The sequence below is a fragment of the Megascapheus bottae genome, chromosome 1 (genome assembly GCF_031878675.1).
Source record: "Megascapheus bottae isolate mThoBot1 chromosome 1, mThoBot2.hap1, whole genome shotgun sequence".
NCBI lineage: Eukaryota > Metazoa > Chordata > Mammalia > Rodentia > Geomyidae > Megascapheus > Megascapheus bottae.
In genome coordinates this window covers 29,358,731-29,374,589 of record NC_143509.1, presented here as the reverse complement: position 1 = coordinate 29,374,589, position 15,859 = coordinate 29,358,731, and the positions used below count along the sequence as shown (strand labels likewise).

At 61.3% G+C, this 15,859-nt stretch overlaps 1 protein-coding gene across 1 annotated transcript; it reads right to left on the bottom strand.

Moving 5' to 3' along the window:
* Positions 1-1,166: 1,166 nt before the first annotated feature.
* Positions 1,167-14,981, bottom strand: Gna11 (G protein subunit alpha 11). The gene is made up of 7 exons (XM_090341211.1): positions 14,579-14,981; positions 5,514-5,698; positions 3,935-4,089; positions 3,624-3,752; positions 3,073-3,202; positions 2,806-2,959; positions 1,167-2,519 (listed from the first exon to the last, which is right to left on the bottom strand). Exons 1-7 carry the CDS (start codon positions 14,712-14,714, stop codon positions 2,329-2,331), a joined length of 1,080 nt encoding a protein of 359 aa, XP_090197337.1. The 5' UTR covers positions 14,715-14,981; the 3' UTR covers positions 1,167-2,328.
* Between the last annotated feature and the right edge of the window lie 878 nt (positions 14,982-15,859).

Here is a 15,859-nt window from a genome sequence, read left to right as displayed (position 1 = left end):
CCCAACTCTTCCCAGGAGCCCACCAAGGCCATGCCCGTCCAGCCCCATCTCCTCTCTGCCTCTCCTCCCTTCCTTCCTCTGCTCCAGCCACTCAGGTCTCACTGCTCCTCCAGGCTCCCTCCTGCCCCAGGATCTTTGTATAGGCTCTGCCTTCTGCCTTGGGTGCTATGCCCTCAAGTAACAATATGGCTTGAGCTGCTTTGCCACCAAGGCTTTCCTTGTTTGGCTGGTCTAAACTGGTCCCTCCTGGCCCATCCTGCTCCTTCCCCTACCCTAATTCTTCCTTGCAGACAGTTGCAGTCATGAAGGCCCCCTCACACACCCAGGAGTCCTAAAAGCCTGTGAGACTGGAGGGGAAATAAACTCGAAGGGGAGCAAGTGGAATGGCCCAGTCTGATGGGTGGGACGGTACCATGTGGGGGCACCTCGTGGGGGTGGGCGGCTCCTCAAAGCCCAGCCCAGAGGCTACAGTGAGACTTGAGCACAGGCCTTCCATACAGCTTCAATGCTGCCACAGCATGTGTGCACACGGGGGCATCAAAGCTCCAACCACAAGGAAGGTACCCAAGACTGAAATCCCGCCATCCTTTCAGCCTAATTCCCAATAGCTAGCAGGCAGATGCCACCTGCATGTCCACAGGTGGACCAAACAGTAGCAGGGAATACCAGTCGGCCATGAACAGGGTGAGGCTCTGACACACTCCAGTGTAGGAGGGCTCTGGAGGACAGTGACACAGGCCACAAACTGCAGGACCCACTGCCAGGTCCCAAAGACAGAAGTGGGATATGGTGCCAGTGGCTGGGGAAGGGGGTTTGAACTCAGAGCTCTGGGAGGGTGCTGTCACCTGAGCCACACCCCCGACGCTTTCTGCTTCAGCTGTCCTGCCTAGCTGTGTTTGTGCCAGAACCTCGATGTCCGCTGTCTCTGCCTCTGGCGTAGCTGGGGTGTTTCCAGTCATGGGGCTTGAACTCAGGACCTGGGCGGTATCCCTGATGCCCTGCCACCTGAACCACAGCTGCATTCTCTTGTGGAAAATGAGAACTCAGAGTCTCGTGGTTTGCTCTGGACTGGCTGTGAACGGAGCTCCGCAGATCTCCTGAGCAGCTGGGATTAGCTTCGCTGCTTTTTGTTTAAGACAGGCAGGCTGAACAGAGAGACGGCAGCATTTAGGAACAAAATTTATTCCAATTTAAAACAATTCATTTCAGGAGAAAGATATGAAAAGTCGGTTTCCATCGGGAGCGTCTGGATTAAGGGGTCAGGGCCTCACCGGCCACCCGGCCGGGCAGCGCAGGACCGGGCGGGCGCCGCCGCCCTCCCTCCCCCACCATCCACGCGGCGGATGACGGAAGGTGTAAAAACAGCGTCGGTAGAAGATTCTCTTAAATACTTTCCGTTGTCTGCAGTGGGGCTGTGATTAATGTACAGGAGGCGCTGGCCACGCGCGGTCCTTGGCACGAGGGCGGCTGGGCCCGTGGGTGAGGGGTGGGCGCGGGGCCGGGCCTGGCTCGCCGCCCTCGGGGCGCCCTGGCTGTGGCCCGGACCCGTTGGCACGTCGCCCCTGGAACGGGTTAACACTTGGCGGGCTCGGGGTGTCCCACCGCCGCGCCCCGAGTCCTGTTCCCTTTATGAGCCGGGCGGGCGGGCGGGGGCCCGGCGTTATGGCACAGACTGCGGGGCCGCGCAAGGCACGCGGCTCCCAGCGCCCCACCCTGCCCGGGCCCCAGGCGCGCTGGGCTGCGACCCCACCACGGCGAGGCGCACAGGAGGGGCCGAGGGCACCGGGCCGCCTTGGCCGCGGCCTCGCCGTGGCGGGTGCGGCTCTGCGTGGCCCGGCCCTGGCGTGGCCCGCAGGCCACCCGCCAGACCCCGAGCCGGCACCCTAACGCCCCCCGACCCCCGCCGCCGCGTCTGTGTGTCGGGGACAGACCTGAGAATATTCTGAAAAAGTCCCCGCCGCGCCCGCCCGCCCGCCGCTCAGCCCTGCGGCTCGGCCTGCAGAGCCACAGGACCTTTGTTTTTTTCAGAAACATAACACAAAAGATCGGGTAGGCACTTCCCAGGGCGGGCGGAGGCGCGGGCCGCGGACAGCAATAACTTAAAAGAGACCGGGACGGCGGCCTCGGGTCCCAGGGCTCCCTGGCCCGGAGCGGCGAGACAGGAGCGCGGCCCTGGGGGCGCGGGGCCTCCGGACACCGCCCCGGCGCAGTGCGTCGGTTGGTTGGATGTTTTTCTTGTAGACAAGGACCGGGCGCCAGGACGGGCGGCCAGAGAGGAGGTGCGGGGGACGTGCGGCGGGCAGAGGCCGGGCCGGGCGGCGGGCGCGGCTACACCAGGTTGTACTCCTTCAGGTTGAGCTGCAGGATGGTGTCCTTCACCGCCGCGAACACGAAGCGGATGTTCTCCGTGTCCGTGGCGCACGTGAAGTGCGAGTAGATGATCTTGTCGCTGTCGGGGTTCAGGTCCACGAACATCTTCAAGATGAACTCGCGGGCGGCCTGCGCGTCCCGCTGGGGCCCTGCGCACAGCCGGGCGGGGTCAGGTCGGCGGAGCCCCCGCGGCATCCCGTCCCCTGCGTGGAGCCATGGCCTCCACTCGTCCCTCTGGGCCAGGGGCGCTGGACGCTGCTCCCTGCCCTGCACCCCGTGAGCTCTGGGGTGTTGGGGCCTCCCGGGAGGGCATAGGTCCTGGAGCGGCTGCTGTCAACCCCACCCCAGGGGGAGTAGAGCCCCGAGCCCACACACAGAGGACGCTGCAGAGGAGCCGGGGGACCCCGCCCCCCACAGTGCCTCCGCGCCCCTCACCGTCAAACTCCGGGAAGTAGTCGACGAGGTGCGAGTGCAGGACCTTGTCCTCCAGCAGGTCCTTCTTGTTGAGGAAGAGGATGACGGAGGAGTTCTGGAACCAGGGGTAGGTGATGATGGTGCGGAAGAGCGCCTTGCTCTCCTCCATGCGGTTCTGAGGGAGGGAGGGAGGGAGGGAAGGAGGGAGGAGGTGGTGAGCAGGCCACCCACAAGGGACGTGGCTGCCTAGGGACTGCCCAGTCCCGCTGCCCAGCTGGGGCCACACACCTCGTTATCCGACTCCACCAGGACCTGGTCATACTCGCTGAGCGCCACAAGAAACATGATGGACGTCACGTTTTCGAAGCAGTGGATCCACTTCCTCCGCTCCGACCGCTGCCCTCCCACGTCCACCATCCTGCAAGCCAGGACCCCTGTGTGAGCCGGGCAGGTGGAGCCTCGTCCTCCCTCACCCCCCATGTGGACCCTGGACATGCGCAGACCACTGTCCTGTCCTGCCTGCGAGACTGCCTACTCCAGACAGGTCAGTGGGGTCAGTGGTGGTGGAGGGTCTGCAATGCCCGTGTCCTTTCCTTCGGGCAGGGGTACCCCGAGGCACCCCAAGTAGGGAGCCCCCCTGCACCCACTGCTTCAGGGCTTGGCTTGGCAAAGCCGGTACACGGCCCCACCTCAGCCTGGTGGCTCTGGATATGCTGGGATGCTGTGCGGGTGAGGAACCTGTCCCTGGGTACCCGGCCACCAGAGGCAGAGCCCAGACCCCGACTCCTGGATCTTCCTCCCTGGCTGTGGCCTCCTAGTCCCTGGTGGACGCCTGGCACCTGAAGATGATGTTCTCCAGGTCGAAGGGATACTCGATGATGCCAGTGGTGGGCACACGAACCCGCAGCACATCCTGCTGGGTGGGCAGGTAGCCCACGGTGGCAATGCGGTCCACGTCAGTCAGGTAACTGCAACACAGCAAGGAGGGGCTGCTCGGATGTCGGGACGGGGCCAGGATGAGAGACCAGACACCATGGGGCCCGCAGTGGGTCTGGGGGCCCTGGATGGGTGGGCTTGCTCTGGGCTGGGGACAGTGGACAGTTGAGGGAAGCACGGCGTGGGAAGCCCAGGGGTGGCACCCCGCACTCACTACTTGGCCGAGTCCGAAAGCTGGAACTCGCGACGGCGGTCATAGCACTCCTGGATGCCAGGGTCGCTCCACAGCGTCTTGATGGCGTTCACATACTGTTGCTCGAACGTGGTCACCTTCTCCACATCCACCTCCCGGATCAGGAGCGCATTGGCCTGTGGGCGGGGGAGAGGCTGTGAGTTCCTGGAGTGCCCAGGCACGGTGGGAGACGCCAGGCCTGTCGGGTGCCACAAGCTCAGGTCACTCCCTGGGGGACGGGCATGGAGACCACGGCTTGCAGGAAAGTGGGGTCCTAGCACATGGCAGTGAACAGCAGTGGACAGCGCTGTCCAATTTGTTTTCAAAGGTGACAAAGCCTTGCCACATACAGACAGCAGAGAGGCAGAGACCAGGACCTCAACCAACGGGCATGGTGACACAGGCCTGCTGTCCCAGCCCCAGAGGATGGATGCCTCAGTGGGATTGTCCAACAGGCTGGTCCAGGCAAAAGGAGATTCTGTATTAAAATCATTAGAGCAGGGGCCAGGAGCGTGGCCTAGTGGAGTGCTCACCCAGCTTGCACAAAGCCCTGGGTTTGAGTCTTTGGTACCACATATACTGAAAAAGCCAGAAGTGACGCTGTGGCTCAAGTGGTACGGCACTAGCACTTCTGCTCAAGGACAGTGCCCAAGCCCTGAGTTCAAGACCCAAGATGGGAAAAAGAGATCAGAGCAAAAAGGACTGGTACCTGGCTAGCAACTTTTTTTTTTTTTTTGACAGCCCCAGCACTCTACCACTTGAGCCACAGTGCCACTTCCTGCTTTTTCTGTTAATGTGGTGCTGAGGAATCAAACCCAGGGCTTCATGCATGCCAGGCAAGCACTCCAGCCCTACTAGGCCATATTCCCAGCCCCTGGCTAGCAACTGGGAATTCAAATCCAGTACCACCAAAAATAAAAAGTAAAAAAAAAAAAAAAAAAAAAGCCAGCTGGGCCTTGATGGCTCCCATCTGTCACACTACGGTGGAGGACGAGATCTAAAGAAGGAGGTTCAAAGCCAACCCAAGAAGGAAAGTCCATGAGACTCTCACCACCAATTAACCACCTGAAAAGTGCAAGTGACATTGTGGCTCAAAGTGGTAGAGTGCTAGCCCTGAGTTTGTAAAAGCTCAGGGACGCGCTGTATGTGTTGCCACTGCACTCAGAGCAGCAAACACAAAAGGCCCCCAATGTGTGGCTCCACTGAAGAAACTTCCAGAACAGGTGGTCCACACACGGGAAGTAGACTTGTGGGGGCCAGAGGCAAGGGATGGGAGGGCTTCCCTTGGGGGGTGATAGAATGTTCTGGAAAAAGTTTACAGCGATGGCTGTATAATACTGCAAATAAAGACCACTGAGTTGGTCTTTAATGGATGGCCTGTGAAAATCTGTGGACGCCTGAGAGGTGCAGGCAGGCGTTCTTGCGAGGCTATTTGGAATGGAAGTTGTGGGGCCTGGCTAGGCAGTGTGGCCTGCCCAGGCTCCAGTCCATGCCATCCTGCATGCTCCCCTGGGGGGTCTGGCCCTGTCCCACCCCTCCCCAGTCCTCGGGCAGGGCGCACCTTGTTCTGTTCGTACTTGTAGAGGATCTTGAGTGTCTCCATGGCGCGGATCATGGCCTGCATGGCAGTGAAGATGTTCTGGTAGACCAGCTTGGTGAAGCCCCGCTTGTCCTCCTCCGAGTAGCCCGCCCCGTGGATGATGCGCATCTGCTTGATGAACGTGCTCTTCCCGCTCTCACCTGTGCCTGCAGTGGGGGCACGCGCGGGGGGGGGGGGGGTCAGCCACAAGGCCCAGGACTGGTGTCATGGCCACCGTGACCAGCAGCTGTGGTTATGCTGCTGCCCCAGGGCTGTGGACAGGTGCTCTGTGCCTGCTTACCACATCTGGTGACCTATCAAACTACTGTCCCTTCCAGACCCCCTAGGGAAAACCACAAAGTGTTTTCACCCATGCCACATCCCAGGTGTCACCTCGGTGGCCTCCAGAGTTTGATTCCTGCGTCCCAGGCCATGCAGCCTAGTGGGCAGCGCACGCGCTCACACAGCACGGTCCCACACATCCTTCCCGACACAGCCAGGAGGCCTGCTCCCCGGGGAAGGGGCCTCTGTGCTGCTGTCACCCAGAGGCTCCACCGCCCACCGTGTGGGCTGTCCACCGTGGCCACATCCACATCCTAGCTGAGCCCCCAGGGGGAGGTGGCTACCCAGCAAGTATGAACACAGAGATTCCTGCTGCCCCGGCTGGGCAAAGGGTCCCAAGGCCAGGCTAGACAACCAGGACTGGCCCACTGACCCCGATGTGTCCACCCACCCAGGCTTCCCGAGGGCAGCTGCCACATGGGGCCTCGAGCCGGCCCCCATGCCGCATACAGCTTGTCCCCAGTCCCCTGCCCATGCTGGCTAGGAGGTCACCCACACACCTCAGCATGGGCTGGAGCCCAGGGAACCCCGGCACACTCCTGTGGGTGGGTCAAAAAACCTGCTGTGGTGTCCCCTCCATGAGCAGGTCAGGGTTCCCCATTCACAGTCAGACCTCCCCACACACCCCCGTGTTTCCACGGGACAGGAAAAACTATGAAAGGCACCCGCTATGTGTCTCGCTGTGAAGAGCAGGCAGGCGAGGGCAGCGCGCCAGGGCCCAGCCCCAGGACGGGCCCCAGCAGCAGGGGGAGGCCAGGCAAAGCCCAAGGTCCTAGCGACAAGGGCCGCGAGCACAAAGCAGAAAGGCAGAGTGCTCGGCGTGGGCACGGGGAGGAAATGCAAGATGCACGTGGCTGCCACGCGCTCTTCCCAACAAGACAACCAGCACTGCCCGGCTCGCCCAGGGCCCGCAGAGCTGCGCCTCGAGTGTGAGCACCTCAAGTGCATGCGCACACACACACTTACACAGCTGCACACACCTGCACACACGGAGTTCCCACTGAAAGGGAGAACCAGGGACCAGCAGTGACAGAAATTCAGGGGCCAGCAGAGCTGGAAACAGGCAGGAAAACTGGGGGTGTCCAGTACAGTCTAGGGGTTCTGTGTCGGATCCCTGGGACCTCTTCAGAGCCTTTGTCCCTTCCAGAGTTGACAGAACTCAAAGTAGCCAATGTGGTGCCCACCAGGCCCATGGCTGGATGGAAAGGGACTCTTTGGTGCCTGAGGTGAAAGGGGAACCAGTGCCAAGCCACACAAGTGCCACCCCATGAGCTCCTTGGCCAGCACTATCCCAGTGCCCCACCCCCACTCGCTTGTCTATGTCCTTTCACATGTGAAAGACAGGCCCAGGTGGCTACAGAGCCACTGTGACAGCCACCAGCACCCCCCCCCCAGATGCCAGGGAGTGCTAATGGGGACAGGGTGGCCCACTACCCATTCCCTGACAAGGGTCACTCGGAGCCCCATTCAAGGCAGTCACCCCTCCACAAATGGGCAGCCTTCCTGGGGAGCAGCTCAGTGATCAAGCAAGGCTGACCACCAAGGCCAAGAGCGGCTGTGGCCAGGGGCAGGAGGCCAGCCGGAGGAGCCACGGCCACTGGCTGCCCAGCCAGGAACTCATCCACCACTAAACAGCCAGTGCCAGGACTAGGCACAGCTCAGGGAGGACTGGGCAAAGCCACACATGAGGCAGGGGCTCTGCCTCTGAAGCTTCCTGCAACAACTCGGGGACTACTGCAACCTGTCACCCAGGACCTCAGTCCTAGCCAAGTCATGGAGGACGCCTGTGGCCACCACTCTCCCTGGCTGAGGCTCCATGTGCCACGTGGCCCGTCGTCTGAGTGTGGGGAGCCCCCCGCCCTGTCTTCTGACTACCCAGCACTGAATGAACCCTGGCCACACCGCTTCCCACTCCCAGGATGCTCCTGGGATGGACACATCCACTCAACCCCAGACCCTGCACAGAAAGCACTGCAAACATCTCTGGAACTGCTCAGCATGGGAACCAGAATGGGTGCTTCCTTCCCCCTGAGGCCACCATGCTACCACCCCACCTGCAGGGCATGAGGTCCAGGGCAGGACCAGGCTACAGCCTACAGAGGGTTTGGCAAACTCAGTCACCATGACCACTAAGAGAGCCAGAGACTATGCTGCACTAGCATCCAAGGAAGGGATAAGGAGCCAGGCTGCCTGGCAAAGCCACACTCACCCAGTAGGTGGGAGGGATAGATGATGGGTGGGTGGGTAGATGAATGCATTGGTGGATGGACGGACTGATGAATGGATTGACATGTAGATGGCTGGCTGGCTGGATATTTAGATGAATAAACACAATTCCGGCCACCTTCACAGCCCAGGGCCACATCTGGGACTAGAACATGGATGTTGTGTCTCAAGCGGGGGTTGGAAGCCATGTCCTGGCTGCAGGTCCCAGCCTGGCCGTTGGCAGCTGTGGCTGGGATGCATGGCAGGACCTGCAGGGTCACCACAAGCCCTGCATTATCATCTCTGTGTGACCCTCAGACAGGCTCGTGTCAGATAAGACACCCTGCCTGCCACATGCCCCAAGGAGAGGTGGACCCTGCTATGGCTGAGGACCCTAGTTGAGTGGCTGTGGCCAAAGTCCACCTCATACTGTCTCCACCCCAGCTCCACCTCACCTCCAGAACCGTGAGAGGTGCTATCCCTGTGGGCTCTGTTTGAGAGCTGGAGAAACTGAGACAGAGAGGGAAGGCGAACATAGTGAGGTCACACAGTACTAACTGCTGACCTGAGCACACTCCCACTCCCATGTCCCAGGCCATGGCCCAGTCCTGCCAGCTCAGGATACCAATCTCCTGCTCCCTTCACACCCTCCTGGGAAGTGAGAAGCCTGGTGGCTTCTTTGCCACTGGCCTCTGCCCTCAGGAACACCCTTGTGGCCCGGAGGTGACAGACGTGACAATCAAAGGGAGTAACTGATGGCCTCTGGACTCCAGGCATGGTCTTATCTCCATGGTGGTGACAGAGCCTGCCAGGGGCAGGTGTTGGGCTTCCCAGGTGCCTCAAGGTAGAGATGCTGCTGGCCACAGGTCAAGTTCCAGTGGGACTGTATGGACTATCCCCTGGGGGTGTGGCTAGCCCCACCATACTCACCCCAGTGACACTAGCCCCTCACCCTTCTCAACCTGGCGGAGGCTTCTTCCTCTGTGAACCCCATGAGCCAGGCAAGCCTGGTGTGAGTGTCCCCTAAGCCAGGGCCAGGTGGGCTTGGCATCTCTACCAGCTGCTGAATGAGCTTCGGCGAGCATCAATTTACGAAGACCAGATAGGTCTGAGGTTCCAATATGCGATGGAAAAGATCCGATCACAGGCCTTGCCGGTGGGGACAGCCCATCACAGTAGGAGCACACAGGATACAAAACTGTTTTAATTATGACTGAGACACCAAAGAAGCAGGAAGCAGGGCATGGTAGCTCATGCCTATAATCCCAGCTATTCATGAGGCAGAGATCAGGAAGATTTTGGTTCCACGCCAACCTGGGCAAAAAGTAAATGAGACTCCCATCTCTACTCATAAAAAGTTGGGCACAGTGTAAGCAAGAGAACAGTCTATGCCTAAGAGAGTGTAAAGAAATGCAAGACACTATGTTCACAAACAAAGCAAGAAGGCCTGTAGGGGTGACTCGGAGATTTCTAGCAAGAAAGAAGCCTTGAAGCAAGGAGCTGTGGCTCACGCCCGTAATCCTAGCTACTCAGGAGGCTGAGATCTGAGGGTCTTGGTTCAAACCCAGCCGGAACACTAAAGAACATGAGACTTTTATCTCCAATTAACTACTAGAAAAAGAGAAGTGGGGGCTGTGGGTCAGTGGGTAGGGTGGTAGCTTTGAGCTGAAGAGCTCGGAGACAGCACCCAGGCTCAGAGTTCAAGTCCTACGACCAACCAAAAAGAAAAAGAAAAAAGAAAGAAAGGAAAAAAAAAGAATGAAGCCCTGAAATCAAACTTTCCCCTTCAAGGACACATCCCTGCTCCCACCAGGCCCCACCTCTTAAAGGAGCCTTCCAACAGTGCTAAGCTGAGGCCCAAGCCTCCAGCAAGCCACAAACACCGCCTGAGGACAAGGACGAAGCCCTGCCTGCCTGGATGTCACCACCAAGGCTGGCCAGAGACAAAGGAAGCAGCCTGAACAAGCCCACTGGGCTCCACTGACAGAGGTACACACCTGGTCAGCCCTCGCCTGCCGCCCCCCACCCATCACAGAGCCCTCCCGCTGGCTGGCTCCTCCCCTCTCCCCACCCCAGAGTGGGAGTCTGGTCACTCCAGAGCAGGCCAGCCCATGCCACTGTCGTGGGGGCCCTAGAAGGCTGGTGAGGGTGGGATGGGGCCTGCATCTCACCAGTCCACACCATCTGGTCCTGCCACCTTCCACCCTGGCAGTGGAGGCAGGAAGTCACTGGGCAGAATCCCGCTGCACACAGGCCAGCAAGGATAAAAGTCTCTCTGCTTGGTAGCCTGGTGCCATGGTGGTGGTGGGAGGAATCCGGTGCCCCAATGCTGTGCAAGCATGCTGTGGGGACATAAGTTCTGCCTCTGTTGTGCCCACCGCAGGCCGGACATTTACTTCTGTCCTCACACATGTAACCCACGAGAGGGCCGCAAGGTGGCCACATCCCTGACAGACAGGACACATCGGGGCTTGTAGACTACAGGGGACATGCCAGGATCCCAGCCAAGGGCATCCTCCCCACTGGCTGGCACAGGGGGGCCAGAAGGAGCTGGCAATGTGGACCCAGGACATAGGCTGAACAGGCTGTCAGCAGCGGCGGGGACCTGTGTGACTGCCATGAGCAGGGCACTCCTGGCATCCACGGTGCCAAGGGGAGAAGTCCCACATAAATGCTCTCTGGAATTCCCCTCCCAAAAACCCGGGGTGCAGGAAAGCCACAGCAAGTCATTCCAACAATAGTGTTTCCAGGGTGCTCCCTGTGCTCTCAACCCCACCTGGGCCTGGGGAAACTGAGGCACCTGCAAGCACACTGCCAGCCATGGCAGCAGGGAGGCTGGGCACTGGTGGTTGTGAGGTGGCTGGGGTGGGGTCTGGGCAGGGGATGCAGCCAGGCCTAAGTGACAGGTGTGGTGGCTGCCAGGAGGGCAGGATGGACCAGCCAGTCACTGCTCAGAGCTCAGCCAGAACCCCACACTCACAGCAGCCCTGCTCTAGGACACCCTGGCGCCTTACTGTCCCCATTCACAGGAACACGAGCACCCCGCCGGAGACTCAGAGGGGGCCAACTGCCACCCTGCTGTCTCCCCTGAGGCCACCTGCCTGGGGCCAGCACAGCCGATGCCACAGTTGCCCTCCCAGGGCCAGCCAGGCTTCCGTCCAGGCCAGAGCGGGGCCCCACCTCGTAACTCCGCATGTGACAGCCTCTGGCGGGGAGGCGGGCACTTCCTTCCTCGGCAGCCAGCTGGGGCACGGGGCAGGAGGCCACGGGAGCAGCCACAGAGGCCCTGGGTGACCTGTGGGTGCACAGCTCAGATGCTGAGGACACCCCAAGTCCTTCACCAGGCAAACTGTCTTTTCCCAGGGGATGCCTCCAGGGGCTGGGTCTCTCTGAGACAAGCAGGGAAACTGAGGGAACAGCGGATGTTAGAGCTCAGGGCTGAGAGCTCACAGGTCCCTGGGGCGCCTCCAGGACTACGCCCTGACAGGGGTTTAGTGATTTAGCATAAACAGAGCACAGCTCAGCTTGGAGGGAAGGGGGCCAGGCCCTGGTGTGGTCTCCGGCTCCCTCCCGTGGTCTGTGGAGACTTGGCTGGAAGACCCAGGCCTCCTTCCGGGTAGGGCATGGGAGACACACCCAGCCCTCTGGCCGCCCCCTGGGCAGATCCGGCTTGGGCTGCCCAGCCAGCAGCACGGGGGACAGGAAGCCTCCAGGACTGACCACCCTGCTTTATTTAGAAAGCCGCCAGCAGCCGGCTCAGCCCTGTGCACACGCCAGGCCTTGAGAACAGGCATTCGCAGCAAGGCCTCGCCTTTCTCCAGCCAGAAACCTGGGCACCTATCGCAATAATCTCCTAGGTAGCAAGGCTAGCGAGTGACAGGAGAACTCCGAGGGCCTGTGGGGACTCCAGCAGCAACAGTGGCAATGGGGGAGGCTGGAGGGCACATCCACCAGCTACACACCCCACGTCCCTCCCAGCCCATGGCTGCTGACGGCTGCCACCGACAGGACAGAGGACACTAGCCTGGGCCAACTGGGAATAACTCTGAAGACCCTGGAGCAGGCTCACGTGGGCCACACACACCACATGCACCGCACACTGGCTGATCACTCCGTGCCAGCTTCGCGGTGGCCAGGAAATGCTGAGCTGCATCTGTGAGGAGTGGGCTCCTTGCAGGGTATGGGTGGAAGGCAGAAACCATACAAGGTCCGTTCCGTGTGGGGCATCTCTGCAGAACTCAGGACACCCCAGAGAGAACAACTGGCCCAAGGCACCATGATCGCCGGCAGCCAGGAGGACTGCATGTGCACTGAAGAGGACAAGGCCCTTTCCTAGCTGGTGGCAGACTCCGCTGTGAAAGCAAACCCCAGGAGCCTGGCTCTGCCTCCCAAAAGGGAGCAGGGACAGCAGAGCTGTACTCGCAGACGAAGGGATGGGGGGGGGGGCTAGTTCCAGAGGAGAAACAAACCCCAGCCTGGGGTTATTCCTGACCACAAGCCCTGAACACAGGGCACTGGTCCCCCTGAAGCCCTTAGCCCTCCCTACCCCCAACATGCTAGCTGCACAGGACTCTGCTTCTCTGCTGGCTGCTGCTGTGACACTGTCCCCACAAGTGACTAGATGACAAGCCCTTCTTCAGGACCAAACCCTAGCCCCTGCACACCAAGGACCCTAGCAAAACCCTCAGCATGGGACAAAGGGTCTGTGAGGTTGTACAAGGAACCCCTGGCTGACAAAAGCCCCCAAGGCCCAGGCCACCTCCTCTGTGAAGCCCTCCCAGCACACCCAGGGCCTCAGGGCCTCCTTCTCCGCATTTTCACCTGTTCTCTTTTACCCACCTGCCATGCTTACCTCCACACCACCCGCCTGAAACAGGGCAGGAGGTGAGAGACTACAGACCCAGCATCTGGGCCTCCACTCCAGTCTCTAGGCTGGTGGCCAGCCCAGCCCTACTGCAAAACTTAAGTCAAGTCAACCTAAAGCCCAGGTGCAAGACAGGAAGAGGAAACCTAAGGTCACTCCAAACAGCTCCAAGACCTGGCACAGCCCAAGCATTTCTTTTGTGTGTTGTGCTGGGACCTGGACTTGAACTCAGGATCTCATGCTTTATTTAGCTTTTTTTTTTTTTTTTAGGCTGGCATTCCACCACTTGAGCCACAGCTCCTCCTCCAACTCTTGCTGGTTAATAGAAGACAAGAGTTTCTTGAGTGGATCCACTGGGGCTGGTGAACCTACGATGCTCAGACCTCAACCTCTGGGAGAGCTGGTGTTACAGGCCTGTGCCACCAGTGCTCAGCATCACCACAATTTTCAAGGCACACAAAGTCTCCTACACTGGGCAGAAGCCAGTCCATGCCAGCCACGGGGCACTGAGGTTCCGCCAACTGTGGAGCCATCACTCCAGCCTGTCCACTGTCTTCTCCTGGGGGGACACCCAGAGCCCTTGGGAGAAATCACACCCACTTTGGGAAAAAGTAGCAGGAAACTTTTGCCACTGAGGCCAGCCCCTCTGTACCAAACCCCTCCTCACCAACACCTTCCACCTCAGCCTCTCTGCACCCAGGTTCTCTGCTCCAACCCCCTCTATACCCAAAGTCCTCTGCCCCAGCCCCTCTGCACCCAGGTCCTCTGTTAGCATGCTCAGTCACTATGTGTCTCTCACATCAAGCCTTACTCTAGATGTTGTCAGCAGACCCCTATCTCAGTACTTCTGTCACAGACCCCACTGCACCCAGTCCCCTTTCCATCAGCCCCTCCCGCCTCCAAGACAGCCCCTGCCACCCCCACTTGCTCTGCAACTCTTGGAGTCTGAGGTCTGTGCAGCCTGCCTTCCCAGCCTCCCCTGTCCAGGCGCGGGGTGACAGGGACACAGCTTCTGTTTTGTAAACCACTGCAAGGGGTGTTCCCTCCCTGCTCTCACTTGGGCCCTTATTTGGGGTGACAACACTCTGCCAGCTGGGCCTGGGTGGCCAGGCTTGGGCACCAGGTGTGCTCGAGGGGCAGCGGGAGCTTCCATAGAACGGCAGGAGGCCCAACCAGCCCAGCACACCCAGTGGAGGGAGGGGGGCAGGGGACGCCTTGGACACCCCCAGTGGCGTCCACCCAGCCTCAGTCGGTCGGCAGAGGGACCGGGTCCGAGGATGGCTTTGAAGGGACGGGAGATGGGGTGTGCGGGCGGGGGGGGGGGGGGGGTCGGGGGACACCGGACGGCCAGGTAACGGCTGAGATCCACCTGGTGCCCTGCGAGGGGAGGGATCCCGCGGGTCACAGCCCGGAGCGGCGTGGCCTGGAAGAGATCGGGTCGGGGAGGGGCAGAGGGCGGACGACCCCCCCCCAGGCCCGGGGCCGGCTCGGGCGGAGGCGCGAGGGCCGCGGCCAGGCCGCCAGGCCCCGGCCGGGCCCCGCGGGGATGGGGCTGGGGCAGCGGCGCGGGGCGGCCCCGGAGCTCCGGGCGGCGGGGTCCGGGCCCTGGCCCGCCGGGCCGGCCGCCTCCACTCACCGAGCAGCAGCAGCTTCAGCTCGCGCCGCGCGTCGCGCTTGTCCCGCCGCAGCTGCTTCTCAATCTCGGCGTTGATGCGCTTGGACTCCTTCACCTCGTCGCTCAGGCAACACGCCATCATGGACTCCAGAGTCATCGTCCCGGCCCCGGCCGCCGCCGCCGCCGGCCCCCGGCCCGGCCCGGCCCGCCGGAGCCGCCGCCGCCTCGGCTACACCGGGCCCCGCCCTCGGCTCGGGCCGCCGCTCGGCCGCCGCCGCCGCTTCTCCGCTCCAGCGGCCGCGCCGACGCGGACCCTGCCGCCGCCCGCGTTGCCTGGCTGCCGCCGGCACCGCCACCGCCACCGCCGCCACCACAGCCCGCCGCTGCCGCCGCCGCCGCTAAACCGCAGCCGCCGCGACCGAGCGACAGCGCCGGACAACCTAGCGCCCTGGACGCCCACGACGACTGGCAGGCCGCACGGCCAATGAGAGCGGCCGGCCGCCGGCGCGCGCACCGCGGGGGTGGGACTAGCGGGCCGGGCGTGGGGGCGTGGCCTCGGCGCTGGAGGGCGGGGCCAACGAAGTCGGGAGAGGGCGGGTGGGGGGGGCGCGCGTGTAGACGCGCCGACGTGGGAAGGGGCCGCGCAGCCGGGAGCCGGGCGGAGCCGCCCGGGATTGTGGGAATGTGGAGGACTCGGCCAGGGCTCAGAGGTGCTGGGCCGGGCGGCACGCACCTGGCCTCTCCGTGCACCGCCGCCTTCCTGCACAACGCCAGCCAGGACCTGCCGGTCCTGCAGGAACGAAGTGTCTACTGCGTACTGCACCGGAGCTGAGCATTAATGCATCGCCTGCTGTCTACCAGGCATCGGTGCACAATGCATTGCACACTTGCAGTGTGCAGCCGGCACGGGGCCAGCCATGGAAAAGTCGCTGGCTGTGTACCACACATAAAACTCAGTGTGCACGCAGTGTGTGCACAGCAGAGCAGCCATGGAGGAAGTGCCTTCTGTATACGAGGCATAAACGCACAGCCTGCTCCCGCTGGGCTGGAAAAAAACATTCCTAGAGTGCCTTCTGTATACCAGTACTGCCACATCGATGTATTGGCCTTTACTCTCCCCCGACTCTACACTCCAAAGTCGGGTGTGAATGTGTGCGTTTGTATACAGCAGGCTCACAACCAGTGGCCTGTCTGGCATGGGTGTTCCTATGTTCTGGGTGACTCAGTTTCTCTGCCCCTTTCCACCCCGGGGCTCTCTAAATCAGACAGCAGGACTGAGGCTGTCTGATTTCACAACAGGAA

Coding starts and splice junctions, on each gene's coding strand:
- Gna11 (XM_090341211.1), bottom strand. CDS start 14,714: ATGACTCTGGAGTCCATGATGGCGTGTTGCCTGAGCGACGAGGTGAAG. Junction 3,753..3,934: donor CTTTCGGACTCGGCCAAGTA/GTGAGTGCGGGG, acceptor GCTGTGTTGCAG/TTACCTGACTGACGTGGACC. Junction 2,960..3,072: donor TGGTGGAGTCGGATAACGAG/GTGTGTGGCCCC, acceptor TCCCTCCCTCAG/AACCGCATGGAGGAGAGCAA.